The 19,593-nt window shown below is 54.0% G+C and overlaps 1 protein-coding gene and 1 long non-coding RNA gene across 5 annotated transcripts in view; one reads left to right on the top strand and one right to left on the bottom strand.

The window, feature by feature from the left end:
• The window catches only part of ATCAY (ATCAY kinesin light chain interacting caytaxin), a 37,499-nt gene extending 18,300 nt beyond the window's left edge, over positions 1–19,199 (top strand). For all 3 annotated transcript variants that reach the window (XM_059060077.2, XM_059060075.2, XM_067033102.1), the window contains 10 exons: positions 1,833–2,054; positions 3,399–3,584; positions 4,017–4,119; positions 5,716–5,847; positions 6,783–6,869; positions 10,446–10,544; positions 11,294–11,329; positions 13,721–13,792; positions 14,794–14,826; positions 16,602–19,199. In XM_059060077.2, the coding sequence (XP_058916060.1) occupies positions 1,833–2,054; positions 3,399–3,584; positions 4,017–4,119; positions 5,716–5,847; positions 6,783–6,869; positions 10,446–10,544; positions 11,294–11,329; positions 13,721–13,792; positions 14,794–14,826; positions 16,602–16,611 (980 nt within the window). In that variant the 3' untranslated portion in view covers positions 16,612–19,199. The remainder of the gene's footprint in view (positions 1–1,832; positions 2,055–3,398; positions 3,585–4,016; positions 4,120–5,715; positions 5,848–6,782; positions 6,870–10,445; positions 10,545–11,293; positions 11,330–13,720; positions 13,793–14,793; positions 14,827–16,601) is intronic.
• Positions 7,071–19,593, bottom strand: part of LOC136794116 (uncharacterized) — a 31,947-nt gene continuing 19,424 nt past the window's right edge. Inside the window, exons 2-4 of one of the 2 annotated variants that reach the window (XR_010840472.1) lie at positions 10,021–10,659; positions 7,773–7,861; positions 7,071–7,254 (exon numbers count right to left, since the gene is read on the bottom strand). This is a non-coding gene — a long non-coding RNA (uncharacterized lncRNA). Of the gene's footprint in view, positions 7,255–7,772; positions 7,862–10,020; positions 10,660–19,593 lie in introns of those variants that run through there. The other variant, XR_010840471.1, reaches the window with a different exon arrangement.

The following is a 19,593-nucleotide window of genomic DNA, read 5'->3' as shown; positions in this document are numbered from 1 at the left end:
CCCAGCAAGTCTGAAACTTGGCAGGGCAAATTCCAATAGGTTTTAAGCCTGGAGAACCATCTTCTTTGGCTCAATGCCCTATCCTCCAGGTCCATGTGGTGGCATACTGCTGCCGTGCTTCCCTGCACCTTTAGTCTTACTGCCACCATGCCGTGACCCACAGCTTGACCCCATCAGGAAGAGTAGCAGTATTTTAAATCAAGCAGTCCTGATTCACCGCTCCTAACACACTTCCCGTGGAAAAGGCAGAGTGAGTTGAGGAGCCTGGGGTCGGATCCTTGGGCAAGTCCCTGCCTCAGTGTCCGCATCTGTAAAATGGGTAACATTTCCCACCACACAAGGTCATGGTGAGAGCTAGAAATCATGCCAGTGCCCTGCACATAGCAGGCACTTGATAAATGTGACTGCTGTGTTTTTATCATTTTCTGCCAAAGCGAATGTTTCTATCCCAGTGTCTCCTGAAACAGTTACCTCTGACCTCCTGCTTAGGGACCAAGAGATTCAAAATGGAAAAAAAAAGTGAGATTCAAAGTGAAAAAAAAAATGTCGTCCAGTTAATTATGGATCCATGGGGGCTTCCCTGGTGGCGCAGTGGTTAAGAATCCACCTGCCAGTGCAGGGGGACATGGGTTTGAGCCCTGGTCCGGGAAGATCCCACGTGCCACGCAGCAACTAAGCCCATGCGCCACAACTACTGAGCCTGCGCTCTACAGCCCGCGAGCCACAACTACTGAGCCCACATGCCACAACTACTGAAGCCCGCGCGCCTAGAGCCCGTGCTCCGCAACAAGAGAAGCCACCTCAATGAGAAGCCCGCGCACCGCAACCAAGAGTAGCCCCCGCTCGCCGCAACTAGAGAAAGCCCATGCGCAGCAACAAAGACCCAACGCGGCCAAAAATATAAATAAATAAATTAATTAATTAATTTTTAAAAATTATGGGTCAATGAATGTCTTCATCCAATAAAAGAGGGGTAGGAGTCTCCTACTAGTTTACTTATTTTGTCCTCAAAGGCCGTGTAATGAAACAGGGTAAACCTGAGGGGCTGGCTCTGCTCCGCGGGCTGTCAGATGGGGGGCCGCGCAGGAGGAGAAACCACCTTTTACAAGGAGACCAGAGTCCAGGCTAAGAGTCTTTAGGAGGAAGTGGTCCAAACCATGGGGAAATCCATCCCGACAAGCTTCAGAGTGACATGGGAGGATCCTGCCCTTCTGTGCCTCAGTTTCCTCATCTGTTAAAGGGGGCAATAGCAACGGTGGAACGTGAAAACGCAGGGGAGAGCTTTGCAGAGTGTCTGGCTTACGTTACACGATCACTAAAAGTTAGTTGTTAGAGTTGAGCATCACAGAGAGGCCAAAAGCAGAACATGGACATTCTCTGCCAGCCTTAGCCGGAAGGAACAAGACTCGCAAATATTGGTAGGTCCAGAGCACACCATCTGGAGCCCAGGCTGCCCGGGGTCTAATCCCCACATCCTTGTTCAACTTTGACTCGACTCACCTGTGAGTCCCATTTTGCAGATGGTAAAAGTGAGTCAAGCTCAGAGCAGCATGGCACTGCAGGGTCGCGGGGCTGCTGCGTAGCGAGGTCAGGCTCTGAACCCAGCTCTGCCCTACGTCCAAGCGTCCACCCTTGACCTCCACGCTAGACGGTTATGTTAACCGCTGCTGTGAAAGGATGTCCTCTGACTTCTAACCACTCCCCTCAACAGGGCCGAGTGGATCTCCACCAGGTCGGGCACAGGAGAGGAGGAAGAAGAAAGAAAACAGCAAAAGCGACTGATCTTGTTTTGCTTTTTTTTTTTTTTTTCCTGTTTTCCTGTTCCCCCACAGCCCCTCCCAGCACTCTGAACTTCAACGCGGCTCATCGTAAGCGGAAGACGCTGGTGGCCCCCGAGATCAACATTTCCCTGGACCAGAGCGAGGGCTCCCTGCTGTCCGATGACTTCCTGGACACCCCCGATGACCTGGATATCAACGTAGATGACATCGAGACCCCAGATGAGACCGACTCGCTGGAATTCCTGGGGAATGGCAATGAATTGGAGTGGGAAGGTGAGGTCGCTCGTCACACCTGCCTAGCCCCCAAATCGGACCCCAGGGCCTGACCCCTTTGGCTTAGGGACCAGCTGACCAGAGGCCCCCATCCTCCATTCCCGTAGGCTCAAGGGGGACAGGTCTTCCAACCCGGGGCTCCCAGGACAGCTCCTGCGACTCCACGCACATTTTCTCGTGGACTTTGCTGGGAGATGTGTCTTTCACCCGATTCTCAAAGGGGACCGAGACCAGAGGAAGGGCCTCCCCGATTCCACAGGTGTTTGTGGAGCAGGTCTTGATTGCTGCGTAGGGGGCGGCAGGGAGATCGGGCGGGGGCATGTCAGGAATAGACATCGCCTGCCTGTTCACGTGGCCATCGGAAAGCCAGGCTCTGGGTAACGGAAAAAATGTACACAAGATAATTGCACCTGGTCGTCGGTGCTGTGAGGGAAATGAGGTGATGGGAGAGGGCGGGGGGCGGGGGTCTCACTGGGGCAATTCAGCCCCCCGCCCCCAGGGGACACTAGGCCATGTTTGGGGACACCTGTGGTTGTCATGACTGGGGGAATCCTGGCATCAAGTAGGTGGGGTCAGGGAGGTGGGTCCACACCCCACAGTGCCTGGGATGGAGGAGGGGGCCCCACAGAGAATGACCGGCCCCCAATGGTCAAAAGCGCCCAGGCTGAGGCTCCTTGAACCAAGCTACCTGGGGGTGGGGAGGACTCTTTGCAGGGTTGCCGGGACAGGCCTCCCTGGATGGGTGTTATTTGAGCTGACGTGCCGAGGCAAGAGCACAGGTCAGAAAGGTGGCGATGGCGGTGGCCATGGGGACGGAAGCAGAGCCACAGCACTTGCTGGGTGGATGTGGAGTACGAAGGGGAATAGGGGGTTGAAGGTGACACCTGGGTGTGGGGTCTGAGCATCTGGGAAAACGGCCAGGCTATTTTCTGAGGTGGGAAGATTGCAGGATGACGGGTGGGAAAGAGGCAGATATTCCAAGAGCGGTTAAGAATCCTGAGAAGCCCAGAGAGGGAAAGAATGTGTGCAAGGTCACACAGCAAGAAACGGGCTCTACCCAGGCCAACTGCCTGACTGAGTATTTTCCTGTGTTCTACGGCTTGGGGAAAGAAAAATTATTATTTAGGCGTGACTTTTAGACTCCTAGGTCCTCCATCTCGCCCAGCAGCCCCAAGCTAACACCGCCTGTCAGCAAAGGGTAGCGTGAGCGGTTTTGCCCCCGGCCTGGGGAGAGAGGAGAGGGCTCCGTGGCCACAGGCGGCAAAGGTACCCCGGAGAGGGAAGCTGGGATGAGATGTCCGGACTCAGGTGTCCCTTCCGCTCACCCTCCCTCCCCGCTTCCAGATGACACCCCCGTGGCCGCCGCCAAGAATATGCCTGGGGATAGTGCGGACCTGTTTGGGGATGGCTCGGCCGAGGACGGCAGTGCCGCCAATGGGCGTCTGTGGCGGACAGTGATCATTGGGGAACAGGAACACCGGATTGACCTGCACATGATCCGGCCCTACATGAGGGTGGTGACCCACGGAGGTGAGGCCACGCCCCTCGGGCCCCCTCCCGGGTCCAGCAACTGGAGGCCCATCAGTGGCCCTCTCTGGACCTCAGTCTCTTCTTCTGAGCCAGGGGGATGTTAAATTAAGCCCTAGTGTCCGGGTGTGCAGCGGTGAAACTCGCAGGGGGGCAAGGCATAGACGTGCCGGATGCACACCGGAGGTGTCTACGAGGGTGGCTGGCGTCCCCCGCCAAAGGCGGAGACAGGTCAAGCGTTGGCTGGCTTCTCCAGCCAGGCTGCTGTGACTCAGAGCTGTGTACCGTCTGAGTGTGCGCAGTGGGTGGGAAGGGGCTGGCCAGCGACGAGGCCGCTGCACGGGGCAGAGCGGCGGGGGGGGGCGGCTCAGAGCTGGGAGACCGCTCTAGCCATCTCCGCCTGGGGCTGCACACTCACTGGCCGCCTCTCCCCAGGGTACTACGGGGAAGGTCTCAACGCCATCATCGTCTTTGCCGCCTGCTTCCTCCCAGACAGCAGCTCCCCCGACTACCACTACATCATGGAGAACCTCTTCCTGTAAGTGGCCCGCCAGCTCCGTCCAGTTGCTGACAGTTCTGAGGGTCCCGCCCAGTGGGCGGGACCATGCTGCAAGAACCGCGTTGGGTAGGGGGCTCTGCCCGGCACCAGGGAAGGGCTGGGCCGCCAGCAGACCTGCATCTGAGTCCCCTGCTCGCCCGCTGGGCCTCACGGGTGCAACTGTCATCATCTCTAGCAACTATGGAGCGTTTGCTATGTAGCAGCCACGAAGTGAAGGGCTTGGTATGTGATAACGCATTCCACCCTCAACACGACCCTGTGGGTTAGTTACTGTTGCCTCCCATTCTGTGGCTGCAGAGCCTGAGGCACAGAGAGGTTAAGTCACTTGCCCTAGGACACACAGGTACAGTTTTATTATGATGGAGACAGGTAATATGGATAAAGCGCCTGGCAGATGACAGTAGGAACTCAGCAAATCGTTATCACTCTTATTATCATTATTATGAAGATTTCCTTCTTACACAGTGGGGCTTGGATGCCAGGTGGGCCAGAGGACAAGGAGGTAGCCATGGGAGGTCAGATCGGAAAGTGGCCTGAGATACCAGGGAGCCCAGTCTCCCCAGTCTACAGATGGGGAATTAGAGGCTGAAAGAGAGGAAAGGATTCTGCTGGGACTTCCCTGGTGGCGCAGCGGGTAAGACTCACGCTCCCAATGCAGGGGGCCTGGGTTCGATTTCTGGTCAGGGAACTACATCCCACATGCATGCTGCAACTAAGAGTTTGCATGCCACAACTAAGGAGCCGGCGAGCCGCAACTGAGGAGCCCGCCTGCCACAACTAAGACCTGGTGCAACCAAACAAATAACTAAATATTAAAAAGAAAAGAAAAAGGGACTTCCCTGGTGGCACAGCGTTAAGAATCCGCCTGCCAATTCAGGGGACACGGGTTCGAGCCCTGGTGCAGGAAGATCCCACATGCCGCAGAGCAGCTAAGCCCGTGCGCCGCAACTACTGAAGCCCGCACGCCTAGAGCCCGTGCTCCGCAACAAGAGGAGCCACCGCAATGAGAAGCCCGCGCACCGCAATGAAGAGTAGCCCCGACTTGCCACAACTAGAGAAAGCCCACGCACAGCAACGAAGACCCAATGCAGCCAAAAATAAATAAATGAAATTTTAAAAAAATGTTGTTTGAAAAAAAAAAGGATTCTTCTGAAATCACTTAGCGGGAGACAGGGCTGGGACAGACCTCAGGTCCCTAATGTCCGGTGCAGTGGACTGTTGGCTGTGGGTGCCTGTTCCTCAGGTGTATCTGGGGCTGTTGAAGCCCACCTCCCAGGATTAATGGAGACCATGCATATGAATCACTTGGCATCTAGTAAGTGCCCCATAAACTAGTAACTAGTACAATCACTGTGCCCACTGACACAAACGTGGAGTGGGCTGGGGTCATCCCCCAACCCCCGTCCGGGCCGAGTACGCCAGGACAGCCAACAACACCTGAGCAGGTGTGACTGGCAGAGCCAGGGCAGGCAGAGGCAGAAAGGGCAGGTGCCCCAGGGGTTCGGTCACGGGAACTGGGCTTCCTGACTCTGAGCCCCTCCGTCGGGTCCCCTGTCGTCTGTGTCCCGTGGCCAGGTATGTCATCAGCAGTCTGGAACTCCTTGTGGCCGAGGATTACATGATCGTGTACCTGAATGGTGCCACGCCTCGGCGGAGAATGCCCGGCATCGGCTGGCTGAAGAAGTGTTACCAGATGATTGATAGGAGGTGAGTGGGTGGGGCTGGGGGACCCCCTCGGGGTGCAAGGGGCCCTGAGGTCCCTCTGAAAGGTGTGTAGTGGTCAGCTGGGGCGGCCGTAACAAAGCACCAGACTCGGTGGCTTAAACAATAGATATGTGTTGTCTCCTAGTTCTGGGGGCTCGAAGTCCGAGATCAAGGTGCCTGCAGGGTTGGTTGTTTGTGGGGCCCTGAGGGACAATCTCCCCCGTGGACACCTGTGTGCAAATGTCCCCTTTTTATAAGGACACCAGTCATAGTGGATTAGGGGCCCACCCTCCTCCTATATGACCTCACCTTAACTAATTTCTCCTACAGTGACCCTCTTCCCAAATAAGGGGGCTGCAATTCAACATGCCCATAATAGGTGCTCAGAACCAGGGGGCCCCAGAAAATCTTTCAGAAATGGGAGACTGTGTGGCCACGAAGTCAAATGCTCAGACTCTAAATTAAGAGAGATTGGTGGGCTTCCCTGGTGGCGCAGTGGTTGAGGGTCCGCCTGCCGATGCAGGGGACGCGGGTTCGTGCCCCGGTCCGGGAAGATCCCACGTGCTGCGGAGCGGCTGGGCCCGTGAGCCATGGCCGCTGAGCCTGCGCGTCCGGAGCCTGTGCTCCGCAGCGGGAGAGGCCACAACAGTGAGAGGCCCGCGTACCGCAAAAAAAAAAAAAAAAAAAAGCACAAAGCCTGAAAACATTCCTAGCTATATGAAACGTTTCCTTAAAAAAAAAAGAGAGAGAGAGAGAGAGAGAGAGAGATTGGAGACCAGACAACAGCTCTGCCACCTGCAAACTCTGCGAGGGGGCTTAGCTTTACCGAGATTCCACCTCCACCTCCTGGGCACAGAGAGAAGGTAACACCGGTTAGCTGCTCCCTCCCCGGGGCTTTCCCAAGGAGCCCATCTTGCTTCCTCTGTCTCCCCACACAGATTGCGGAAGAACCTGAAGTCCTTGATCATTGTCCACCCGTCCTGGTTCATCCGCACCGTGCTAGCCATCTCCCGCCCTTTCATCAGGTAAGATCGTGACCTGTGCCCGCATAGCCACCTGGGTTTTTGTGTGTCTTGTTTTTCAATCTGCATTTCCCAGCTCCTCTCTGATGAATCTATATTGTTGCGTTAAACAGTTTAAAAGCATATGTATCGTTATTTAGGGACGAACGTCACATCACGGGGTGGGGTGGGGTGTGGGAATAGCAAGAACCAGCTCTCCCCTAGTGAATGTTGGATACCTTTTAAAGTTTACAACCACAGCCCTGAAAGGTTGACTTGGCCGTGCCCGTTTCATGGATGAGGAGACTGAGGCTCAGAATATTCCAGGGAATCACCCAGAGTCACACAGCAAGGTCACAAGCCCACCACACGCCCTCAGGAGGAAGCCCGGCTCCATCCACTCTGGAATCTGTGAGGGAGGGGCATATTAGGATGCCAGGAGGGTCTGACCCACTCCTGGACAACGATGCAATGAACCGGTACATGTGTGTGTGTTTCGGGGGTGCCCGAGACTACCCTCAGGTTTGATGATTTACCAAGAGGACTCACAGAACCCAGAAAAGCTGCTGTGCTCAGGGTTACAGCTGATTACAGAGAAAGGATGAAGGCTGAAATCAGCAAAGGAAAAAGGTGCGTGTGGGAGTCCAGGAGAAGCCAGAAGGGAGCTTCTGACGGCTCCTGTCCCAGTGCCATTGTACCCAAAGCCCTTCGTTCTCCTTGCCATGACGTGTGACCACGTGTAGGAAGTACTGCCAACGGAGAAGCTGACCTTGGTGTCCAGGGTTTCCACCGAGGCGTGGCCACACGGGGATGGAGTGCCCACGCAGCCCCCCTAGTTCCTCAGTAACTGATATGATGGCCCAGGACCCCATCAGGAAGCACATCTTTAGCACAGACTACGGGCCCCGGGTAAATGAAGACGCTTACCAGACGGGACATTCTTCGGGCTTGCAGGTGACCTCCTGTGAGTCTCAGGGGCTGGTTCTTTCTCTGGAATGTGCGCGAGATAGAAGCACCTGGACGCACAGAGCGAGTGAAACAAAATTAGTCATGTTAAACGCCCTCGTCAGTCACATAAAACTAAACGTACATTTAATGTAATATAATTCAAAACATTGAATTAAATGAAGACCCTTCATTTCCACGTTCCCAGTGGAAGACTCTGTGATGAGTTGAATAGACGGGGTCAAACTTCGCCTTGAGAGCGTCGCGGAACCGAGGCAAGGAGGCAACTTCAGACGCTCTGTTCAGTGACTCCCAAGCACTCTCAGACATTTGCACATTAGTGAAATCAGGCCTTTAATACACTAATTTATGGGTCATTTGTGCTAATGATGACAATTACCGGGCAAAAGGGTAGACACACACTTCAGCCTAACAGAATTGCCTTCTGTCCTCGACATCCCGTAATTCGGGAACCGAAATTTGCCTTGAATGCAGATAATTCTCTCACTTTGGGTTGCTTTTCCTACTTTTATTTTATTATTTTTTTGGCCACGCTGCACGGCTTGTGGGATCTTAGTTCCCCAAGCGGGGATCAAACCCGTGCCCGCGGCAGTGAAAGCATGGGGTCCTAACCACAGGACCGCCTGGGAATTCCCTGGGTTGCTTTTCCTGTGGTGAATTTCAAGGGTCTCATTTCGAGCTTTCAGAGAAATAGGAGGGGAGAGTGGGGTAAAGTTAGCTTCCCTGTTTAAAAGCCGAGGGAAGTGGAGACAGATTCTGAGCTGCCACCCGGCCCTAGCCATGAGGTTCTGTGATTGTATCTCAAAAAGAACTCCTGTTTATTCCACGATGATCTAAACAGAGGCATGTGCCTCACCCTGGACTGGAATTCTCCCTCCCGAGAGCCCTGCTTCCCAAGACAGAGCTCAGCTCACAGGCAGACAGCATCGTCAGGTAGAAACCAGGTACCCATTTCCAACAACGGACATGGCAGCTTTACCATGGAGTCCTCACGATGTGATCTCGCCTGTATTTCTAGCCCACTGCTCAGACCACAGGTGTCGCCTCTGTGCCCCCTAAAAAAAACCTTTGCAACCAATCAGATCATCCACCCTCAGAGCCTCCCAGACCCGGGGTATTCAGGTAGAGTCTGTCTGAGACTCACTCCCTGTCCCTGGGCCCTTTACTTTTCTGTCACACCAACTGGAGAAAGAACTCATGTTCCAAAAATAATTTTTTTTTAATTAAGAAAATAAATTTCAGGGACTTTCCTGGCGGTCCAATGATTAGGACTCTGCGCTTTCACTGCTGAGGGCGCAGCTTCAATCCCTGGTGGGAGAAATAAGCTCCTGGAAGCAAGGAAGGAAGGAACGAAGGAACAAAGGAAGAAAGAAAGAGGAGAGAGAGAGAGAGAGAGAGAGACGAAAGCGGTGGGGTTTATTTATTCTGGTACACATGGCCACTTTGTGACTCTCTGTGGGAAAACCGTCTATCATTCCCTGATCGGTTACCAGTGGCCTCTGCTGATTAACCTGTGTATTTTTCTCTTATGGACACTGCGAACTGTAACATTCCTCGTGGGTCTCCGTTTTTGCCAGGTGCCAGAAAAGTTTGAGCTGAATTCTTATCTAATCTCTAAAAATAGATGTAAAACTTCTTGACACAGTTTTGTAACTATGTGACTCTATCTTACTTTTTTTCTTTTCTTTATTGTTATTTGATTATTTTATGACTTAGTGTCCTGTTACATTCTCTTGGCCTTGTATTTCTTATCGTTAGAAAAACTGATGTGAGGGACTTCCCTGGTGGCACAGTGTATAAGACTCCGCACTCCCAGTGCAGGGGGCCCGGGTTCCATCCCTGGTCGGGGAACTAGATCCCACATGCATGTCACAACTAACAGTTCGCATGCCACAACTAAGGAGCCTGTGTGCTGCAACTAAGGGGGGGGCCCACCTGCCGCAACTAACACCCGGCACAGCTAAATAAATAATTTTTCCTTTTGTAAAAAAGGAAAAAAAAAAAACTGATTTGACCTTGAAAAAATTTATTGGACATTTTACCAAAATTAGGTTTCAGGTAATTAAAAAAATAATAATCACGAGTTCAAAGCAATGCACTGGTGACAAAGCACCTCAGTGGGCAGCAGACAGCCAGAGCTGGGGTTTGGACCAGAACAAGCCATTCATCCCGAAAGAATGTGGAATGAATCAGCAGTCCCCATATGCACCTGTCTTGTGACCAAATGACTACTGGTGCCATCCGGGCAGTGGCGATTGTGCCAGAAAAGCATTCTTGGGAAGATTAACACAGAGGAGGAAACTCCTGGGGAGGATGGAGCCTGGAGCCTAGGAGCATCTCTTTCCTCTCTGCTTCCTTCAAAGAATTTCCTCAGCTCAGCAAGGACTGGTGTCCAACACGTGATTCAGCACGCTTCTCTTCTTGCAAGGGGAGACCCCGGGTTCTGCTCTGTCCCCCCACTAGGGGCCAGGGTTGGAGGCTGGCACAGGTGGGGAGGGAAGCTTGGGCGAAGGTGCCTGGGGCATCCCGGAAGAGAGTTGAGTGTGCATCCCTGTCTGCCGTCCCTTCTTCTGGCCCTGAGGGGCCACCTTGAGGGCTGGCTTTCAGATGTCTCCCTGCTTCTCCTCCCACCAGCGTCAAGTTCATCAACAAGATCCAGTATGTGCACAGCTTGGAAGATCTGGAGCAGCTCATCCCCATGGAGCACGTGCAGATCCCAGACTGCGTGCTACAGTGAGTGTCCCTGGGCCATGGGAACACCCCCCCACACCTCCATCCCCATTGCCCCAGGGCTGCTTGCCTCTCAGCCACCTCTGCTCAGCTCAACCGAGCTGCCAGGGAACCAGACCTGTGTGGGAAAGCAGAAAAGAAGGAAATAGAGTGAAACAAGCTCCTGTGAAATTACAGAACACAGCGGGCCTGACTATCTAGTGCAGGCCGGGGGGCCAGTGAACCCTGGCCCCCTGGCTTGTCTTTATAAATAAAGTTTTATTGGCACACGGCTACACACATCCACTTACAAACCATCCACGGCTGCTTTCAAGCTACAACAGAATCGAGAGGTTGCCACAGAGACTGGCCTGCAAAGCCAAAAATACTGATTCTCTGGCCCTTTACAGAAAAACTTTGCCCTGATGGAGGGGCCTGTAATTGACCAAACCCACATCAATGGGGGGGTCACTTTATACTGGTTGTGTTCAGGGCTGATGCAAAAAATGTCTGCTGAGCCGCATCTACTCCAGATGCTGGAATATACCAACAAAACAGATATCCCCTGCCCTGGGGTGGGGTGGGCGTGGGCAGGCTTGTAAAGCAACTGCAGGAAACATAAAAAAAACCAGTAGAGCCGTCAGCTCCGGCTGTCCTTTCTGCTCTAAGACCTGGCGTGTATTCAGATGTGACAGTGAGATTGCTTCCCTGTTCCCAGAGGGAAGGGGATTCCCAGGCCGCATCTCATGTGCTTTCCTTTCTCTCTCTTCCAGGTACGAAGAGGAAAGGCTCAAGGCCAGGAGAGAAAGGTCTGTGCGGAGTGGCCTGTGCCCGGGCCAGGTTAGGGCTGGTGCTGAGCCGGGCCCACAGCTGGGGGGAAATTGGTGGCTTCTGCTCATTGGGGACCCATGTCATGCTCAAGGCCCTGCCCTTCTCTCGAGGGCTTGGAGTCAGATCCAGGCTCAAATCCAGGCTCCCTCACTTGGTCACAGAGTGACATTAGGCAAGTGCAAAGTTCACAGCCACCCTGAGGGTTATTGTGAGAAATCAGGACCAGTGTAACCCACCAGACAAAAATAGGAGACTCCATAGAGTCCTCCTAGTAATCCTGATGACAGTGAGGGAAACACAACCCGCTCCATGCTCGCCCCTGCCAGACTTACCCTAGAATCGCCCCTTCACTGACTGATTGGCTAATTTTTGAGAGTGGCAGCGCTCACAGAACTTCAGGACTATTTCGGTCCCACCCGGTTATGGAGCCCTTATACCATTCCTGTATCCTTTCTCATCCCCACCCCTCTGCCCCAAGAGGAAGGCAGGGCCAGGATTCCTAAAAGCGTCTGATAGGCCGGGAATCCGAGGCTCAGAGAGGGCAAGGCACCTGCTCAAGGCCACACAGCAAGTCTGAGAAAGAGTTGGGGCTTTCAGTGAGTTGAAAGCATGTCAGGCCCTGTGCCAGCCTGGGGGAGACTGAGGCGATTAAGACTGAGTCCTGGTCCAGAAGTTTCCTCAAAGGGCAAAGGGGAGGGTTGCCTCACCGAGTGAGGAAAGCAGATCCTGGGGCAGGACGGGTGATGTCGGCAGGTGAGACACATAATGAGAAATATTACGGCGGCTTCACACAGCGTCGTTGAATAGTCATGACTGTGAGTGGAGTGGAAGGGGGCGCGGAGGGCGCAGGACCCGCCATCCCACGCCTTCCAGGGAGCTTTCCTCCTTCCCCTCCTCCCTCTTCTCTACTTCCTCCCTCCCTCCCCTTCCTCTTTCCTTCCTTCCTATCTTTTCGGTTTTGTTTTGTTTTTAAATATCTTCAGTTGCAGTAAAATACACAGGACGTAAAATTCACCATCTTAACCATCTGTAAGTGCACAGCCTGGTGGCATTAAGCACAGTCACCCTGTCGTGCAGCCATCCCCACCATCATCTCCAGAACTTTCTCATCTCCCCAAACTGAAACTCTGTCCCCAGGAAACCCTGACTCCCCAGCCCCTCCCCCAGCCCCCGGCCCCCACCATCTACTTCCTGTCTCTGTGGATCTGCCTCTCTAGGGACCTGCTGTGAGTGGAATCACACAGTATTTGTGCTTCTGTGTCTGGCTTCTTTCACTGAGCATCACGTCCCCAAGGTTAATCCACATCGTAGCAAGTGTCAGAATCTCCTTCCTTTTTAAGGCTGAGTAATATTCCAGTGTGCAGACAGACCACATTTTGTTCATCCATCACCTCTAGATGGACACTGGGGGGGGGGGGGGGTTCCACCTCCTGGCTGTTGTGAATTGTGCCGCTCTGAACACGGGTGTACAGTTATCTATTCACGTGCTTGCTTTCACTTCTTTGGGGTGTATACGGACCCAGGACTGGAGTTGCTGGACCTTATGGTAACTCGATGTTTCATCTTTCGAGGAGCGGCTAGAATCTTTGCCACAGCGGCTGCCCCATTTGACATCCTCACCCCCCCAGCCATGCACAGTTCCAATTTCTCCACATCCTCGCCAACACAGTAACAAACGCTCTACATTTAAGGTAGTAGCCATCCTGCGAACTTCCCTGGCGGTCCAGCGGTTAAGGCTCTGTGCTTCCGCTGCCGGCGTTGTGGGTTCGATCCCCGGTTGGGGAACGGAGATCCCGCACACCGTGTGGTGTGGCCAAAAAAAAATTTTTTTTTTTTCATTTTAAAGGCAGTAGCCCTCCTGATGGGTGTGAGGTAGTCATGTCTGTCGGTCTGGCTTCTTCCTCTTCCTCCCTTTCTCCCCACCCCCAGGTCCCCCCCTCTCCTCTGTCTCTCTGTCTGAGTTACGCTCCTCCCGCCTCCTGAGTCTTAGTTACGGATGGGAGTAGAGAGATGACAGGACAAGCAGGGTGCCCACCTTCCAGAATCACAGCACACGGGCAGCAGCGTCCAGGGAGCAAGTGCATGCGGCCCCTGCGGCGGTGATGAGCTGAGATAAGCGCCCCCAAGGAATGGCCCACAGCCGCTCCCCCTCCCCTCCCACCAACCATCTGCGTCCATCTTCATGGACCCCTGGCCATCCCATCACGCAGTCCACCCTCTGGGCCCCCGCGTTTCCCCGGGGGCAGCCAAACCCTCTCCTGAGCGCTGTCGGGCCATGGTGGGTCCAGACAGAGGGGCCAGTGGGAGCCGAGAGCCCCTGGGCCCACTCGGCTGGCTGGTCATCCCTTGTCACCTCTTTCTGTCCCCAGCGCGAGGCCGCAGCCAGAAGGCGTCCTGCCCAGGTCTGAAGAGAAGGCGGAGGCGGGGCTGGCGGAGGACAGGTAAGTGTGTGCAGGTGGCCACAGGGCCAGAGCCCACACCCGCGGGGGGGCTGCGGAGCCCAGGGAACCTCAGATGAAGGTGATCTGACATTACCACGGTGCTGAATTAAGACCACCACTGTGGATCGGCCAGCATGAGGCCCATTCCATCGAGCCATTTTAATGTAAATTTAGTGCATCTGTAGTTTTGGGCAACCAGCACCTTCTCCAGTTCCAGAACATTCCACAGCCCAGAGGGAGACCCTGTACCCTGTTAAGCAGTTGTTCCCATTCCTATCCTCCTCCTTCTTTTTCCTCCCTTTTTTTTTGTTTTCCCAGCTGGGCTGTGGCATGTGAGATCTTAGTTCCCCAACCAGGGATAGAACCTGTACCCCCTGCAGTGGAAGCACGGAGCCCTAACAACTGGACCGCCAGGGAATCCCTCCTTTTTTTTAAATCCAGCAACTCTCTACTGAAACTCCTTTAGTGCCTCACCCTGGGATGTGTAGAGAGGGCCTCTAGAGGCCCCTCCCACCTTTCCTGTCTCTTTCTTCAGGTCTGCCTCCTGCATTTGACCCTTGTTGTACCCTCCTACTCCTGTCCTTGAGCTCCTTGAGGGCAGCGGTTGCATCTTGGGACCACTGCCCCCTCCTCCTCCCACCCTGCATCCAGCACAGGCCAAGCATGGGGACCAGGGGCAGCTGATGTGGCCGAGAGACCAAGATCTGCTCTCAGATGAAGGTTCCAGCTGGTGACCTTTGTGCAGGTCCCGGTGGATGGGTTCAGCCTTCCCAGTGGGTGGACCTGGAGCAGCAATAGTGATTTCATTTTGTGGCGGCGAAGGGGCTCAGCCATTCTCACGACTGCCTGTCCTGGCTCATTTGTTACACAGCTGACACGTGCTGACACTTGCTTTGTGCCAGATCAGGGTGAAGCCATACTGGCCCTCATGGGGCTCATGGCCAAATGCCAAGGCTCCCCAGACAGGCAACTAATGCTGAGACTCCTTCCTTTTCCCACAGGTCTGCTCTGGCCACAGAAGATCAGGAAACAAGGTGGGTGGGAAGCAGGGCGATCTTGGCACCTTTTTTGGAAACATTCTATGTGGAACCTACCCTGGGATGAGTGCCTCATGACTTATTGTTGATGGGGGGAGGATGCTGCACCAGGGAGGCAGGGAGACCGTGGTTACCATGACAACAGGGCCTCCTCTGGGGCCAGGCAGCCGGTCCCTGCTCCACTCCAGCGGGGTGTCATTAACAGGAGGCCCGAGAGCTGAGCCACACACAGTGGCCCTGACTGAGACGTCCACCCAGAGCCAGGCCCCGTGAAGCCCAGGATTTTACTCAGCCAGAGCATGTACTGTCTGCCCACAACCTATCTCAGTGTGTCTGCCTGGCTCTGGATGCCAGGAAAAGCCTCCCTGTGTGTCACGGGTCCTGGAGACCACCCTTGGGGGCGGTGGTTTGCTAGAAGGACTCACAGGACTCAGCAAAGCTGACCTGCTCACAGTTACGGTTTAGTAAAGTGGAAGTGTGGGTACAGCTCAAAGTCAGCAATAGGAAAAAGAGCGTGGGGTGGGGTGAGGGGAGACAGGTGCACGCTCCCAGCTGGTGTTTCCCAGGGGAGTTGTTTGGGGACAGGCCTTAATTCTCCCAGCAGCCAGGTGTGGTGATGCACACCAAGTGTCACCAACCAGGTATGCTCATTTGAGCCCTGGTGTCCAGGGTATTTACCGGGGGTCAGTCATACGCATGGTGCACCACCCGCGTGGCTGACCTTAGTCTCTAGCCCCTCCAGAGATTGAACTGATACCACATGGTCCGTGGCTCCTGCCTTAAATCACATTGTCAGCATAGACTATCCAGAGTGACCCCAGGTCCCAGGCAAAGATACTCTTATAAGGAAGGACGTTCCAAGGGCTTAGAGGTGACCTCCCAGAAGCCAGGCAAGGGCCCGAGCTTTCTTTGGAAACTTCAGGGTTAATCCTTGACCACACACGCTGCTGCAAATATGTTACATGGCCCGGCCACATGCCTTAATACTACCGATGTGACCCAAGAAGCCCCAAGCTGAGAAAGAAACATCAAAAATCGTCTTAGACCAGTACTGCCCTGGGGACACTGAACAGAAGCAAGTTCTCAATGCATTTCTGACAAGACCATCTCAGTCCTTCTGGAGCTGAGTTCCCAACCACAGACACAAAACACACAAGGAAATCATCCACCATGAGAAAAAGTCGGCGGGTACAACACATAGCAGCATTAGACCTCCTCCTGGGAACCCTCAGGTAGAGATGGTAAAAACAAGCATGTTTAAAATGATTAAATACATAAAAGAAGGAATGGTTGGGAGCAATGGATGGATGGACAGATGGACAGACAGAGGGACAGGTGGGTAGGTAGGAGGGTGGATAGATGGATGGATGGATAGGTAGATGGACAGGTATATGGGTGGATGGGTGACGGATACGTGAATAAATAATGGATGGATGGATAGGTGGATGGCTGGATGGACGGGTGGGTGGGTGGATGGATGGACGGATGGGTTGGCGATTAGATGGGTGAGATGAAGCCTCCCTCCAGTCTGATTGAGGGCACCAGCCCTGGGGCCTTGTTCTTTGGCTGGGGCACCAAGACAGAAGTCCCCTTCAGAACCACACCTAGAAGGTGGGTGACAGGTGGCAGACCTTGAAAGGTAGGTGCCACTCTTGCTGCTGAGGGCACACTGAAGCCGATTAGATCATTCTTCTGGATTTCCCACGCATGGAACATTTTCCACTTTCTTGAAATACAATAATAATAACTTGACTGTGTTTCTGCCTCTCTAGCATGTCCTGAGGTGACGTGAGCACAGAGGAGGACACAAAAGAAGATCCCAGATGCCAGGAAACCTCTGTCGGACGCCCTCTGACCCTGGATCTTGTCCCCACCTCATCCTGAGTCACAGTCTCCGGGGGGTGTCCGTCTCCTCCATCCATGTCTGAAACCCAACATCCTTTCCAGCTGCCTGAAAGCTTTTTTTTTTTTTAATGATGCAGTATTAGTGCGTTCTGGAAAAGGACCCAGTTCTCCACCCTCCCACACTCATGAGCTCATGGCCAAGAAGAGCAAGAAGGGTTGAGCATGGCCTGTGCGTCCTTGGTGGCCTCAGAGACCCCCACCACCTCTACACCACTGCACAGAATCCTGGTCAGGACCCTTCTCTTGCTTGTCACCCGGTTCAGGTTGGAGCCACAGATGCCCATCGACTCCCTGGCCGGGTCTGGATTCCTTCTTGTGCCTTTCCTGCCGGAACGGCCCTCGCAGCCCTGGGCATCTGGCCTGGAAACTCAGCCCCCACCCCCAGCAGCGCCGTGCCCCCCGGGCACTGCCCAGCCTTTGAACTCACAGCTTTTCCTTTGAACAGCCCTTCCCTTGCCTCTTATAACGTCCACCTTCTTAGGGAGCATCGGAGCCCACAGCACCAGTGAGGGCCGCTGATAATCATCCTTGTTCTACAGTTGTGAAACCACATCCCCCTCAATCTAGAACATTCTCAAGCCCCTTGAACGCAGAGGCCACGCCACAGGGCAATCCCGATCAATACCTCCTACCGAGGGAATGAGCCTCCCCACTTCCCTAATCCCCCCGACAACACGGGGTTGAGATGCGTCCCTTGGGCTCCCACCAGGAACAGAGGCCAAGAAACCAGTGCTGAAATAAGCTCATCCCAGAAACGCAGATCGAGAAACAGGAAGATACAGGGTACTGAACGTTCGAGTGTTACAAAGGTCACTGGGGAGAATAAAAACCAGCGGCCTGGATGCTACGACCACCTGCATTCAAAGGAAGCAGATATCCTTAGGACAGAAAAAAAAAAAACATTTTTCTAATGCGGTTGAAACGCCCGTCAGGTGGGTGCTAAAGGGAGTGAGTTCCCCATCTCTAGAGGCATTCAAGAAAAGGCTGGACGGTACTTGCACAAAGTGGCCCTCTGCGGTCCCCTCCAACCCTGAGAGTCTCCGTTTCTATGAATCTGAGCAAAAGTCGAGCAGGTGCATCGTCTGGCCCCTCTTGCTGGCTCTGCAGCTGGCTTCTTAGCGGTGTCATCCAGGTTTGGTTGACACTCCGTCCCCCAATAATTTCCCAGTAGGAGATTCTTGGCCTCAAAGGAGATGATGAATGCTTCTCCACCTGGGACATCAAGGGGGTGCGTTTGGGGTTATCCCAATGGCAGGAGGGAGCCAGTGGCGATCAGTGCTGAGCGAAAGGGACAGCAGTGCTTTCTGTATGTCAAGGAATTGTCCCACCCCAGATGCCAGTGGCTCCTGCCTTGGAAAATTTGGGGTTTCTAAGCAGCCTTGGGCCTGAATCTTCTGGAACCCAGCACTGCTCCTGTGAGGCCAGGGCATTTGGGCATCTGGTGGGGTTTTTAAATTTGTGTTTCTGCTCTGTTTCCCAAATGTCAAATAAAGGACAGGGACCGTGTTCCAGGCGCAGATGAGTTACCTGGAGCCCGAGGCAGGAGAGGCTGGTGGATGGGCCTCTGCAGGCTGCCCTCCGAAAGGCCGCTCCATCCTGGGCCCGCTTGTCCCCCACCCCTGCCCAGAGCGCCTCCTTTTCTAAAAGGTGCCTGGGCATCTGCCAGGTCACCCCGAACTCCAGGTTCAGGTGGCTGGCTCTGCTCAGCTGACAGAGACACGTGACCCGCGAGGCTCACAAGTCCACAGTAAATGCAATAACTCCTGGAAAGCCAGTGCTCCACTGGAAGAGGAAAAGGAGCCCGGGATAGGAACAGATGCATTCCACCTAACCCGACAATGACTGAGCGGCTGCAGAGGCGACAGAAGGACGAAAGAGGCAGACCCATCCCGCCCTCAAGGAGCCTGCAGCATAACAAGAAATTCCAGCACGGACCCCCTGGTTCACCGTGGCCCACCGACCACCCCTCCGGACCACCAGCAGCCATAGACAATAGGCAAGTGGAACCAAGGACCCCAACCCAACCTCACAGCCCCTCCAGAATAAAGAGAGACCCCCGGGGTGGCTGTCTCCAGGTTGGCCACGTGTCCACAGGTGTGTGAAGTTCTGAGGCACAGCTCCGTCCATACGGGGCCACTGTGTGTGTCCTCGGTAGCACCTAGGGCTGCTACCCACACCCTCTGAAATCGGCTTTGCGAAAGATTTGTATCTGCGGGGCAGTTTTTGGCTAAAATGCAACGGATGTCGAGCCCTCCTTGTAAAGGAACATTGAGTTTTCTTCTTGTGACACATGGGATGCATCATAAGTCCCTCCCCAAGTCGTAGTTCACACACCCATCCTTCCGACGGCGAGTTTTGTGGTTTTTAAAAACAAAAACAATTCATTCTGATTACTGTCGTGATATGAAGGCATCATTTCCATGAGCTTTGGGGGATTTTTATGTGAAATAAACTATCACTGAGAAGGGAGGTTTGTGACTTTTGTCCACGTCCAAGGGATGTGGCACTGGTTTTGGTTGCGGTGCAGAGGAAGGAGCTTTCATGGGATGGGAGGGGGCACAGCTCAATGCCAAGCGACCCTGGGCAACCTTGGGTGACTTTGGACCATGGCCTATCTCCTCTTGCTTCTATCTCCCATCTGCAGAATGGGACCCCTGGCTGGGTTCTTCCCAAGGCCCCTTTTGGCTCTGCCTGTCTGTGATTCAGGTTCCTTTCCTGTCCCCAGTCTTCTCTGGAATCAAACTTAGTCAACAGTTAATAATAATATTAATTACTAGTATTAGGCAATTCTCCAATCCCCGGCAGACACCAGCTGGGTATCCTACAATTTATCTCAATCCTGACACTACCGGTTTGGGC

The sequence above is a fragment of the Kogia breviceps genome, chromosome 4, assembly GCF_026419965.1.
Source record: "Kogia breviceps isolate mKogBre1 chromosome 4, mKogBre1 haplotype 1, whole genome shotgun sequence".
In the NCBI taxonomy this organism is placed as follows: Eukaryota; Metazoa; Chordata; class Mammalia; order Artiodactyla; family Physeteridae; genus Kogia; species Kogia breviceps.
The sequence above is the reverse complement of the archived record's forward strand: the minus strand, read 5'-3'. Positions and strand labels throughout refer to the sequence as shown.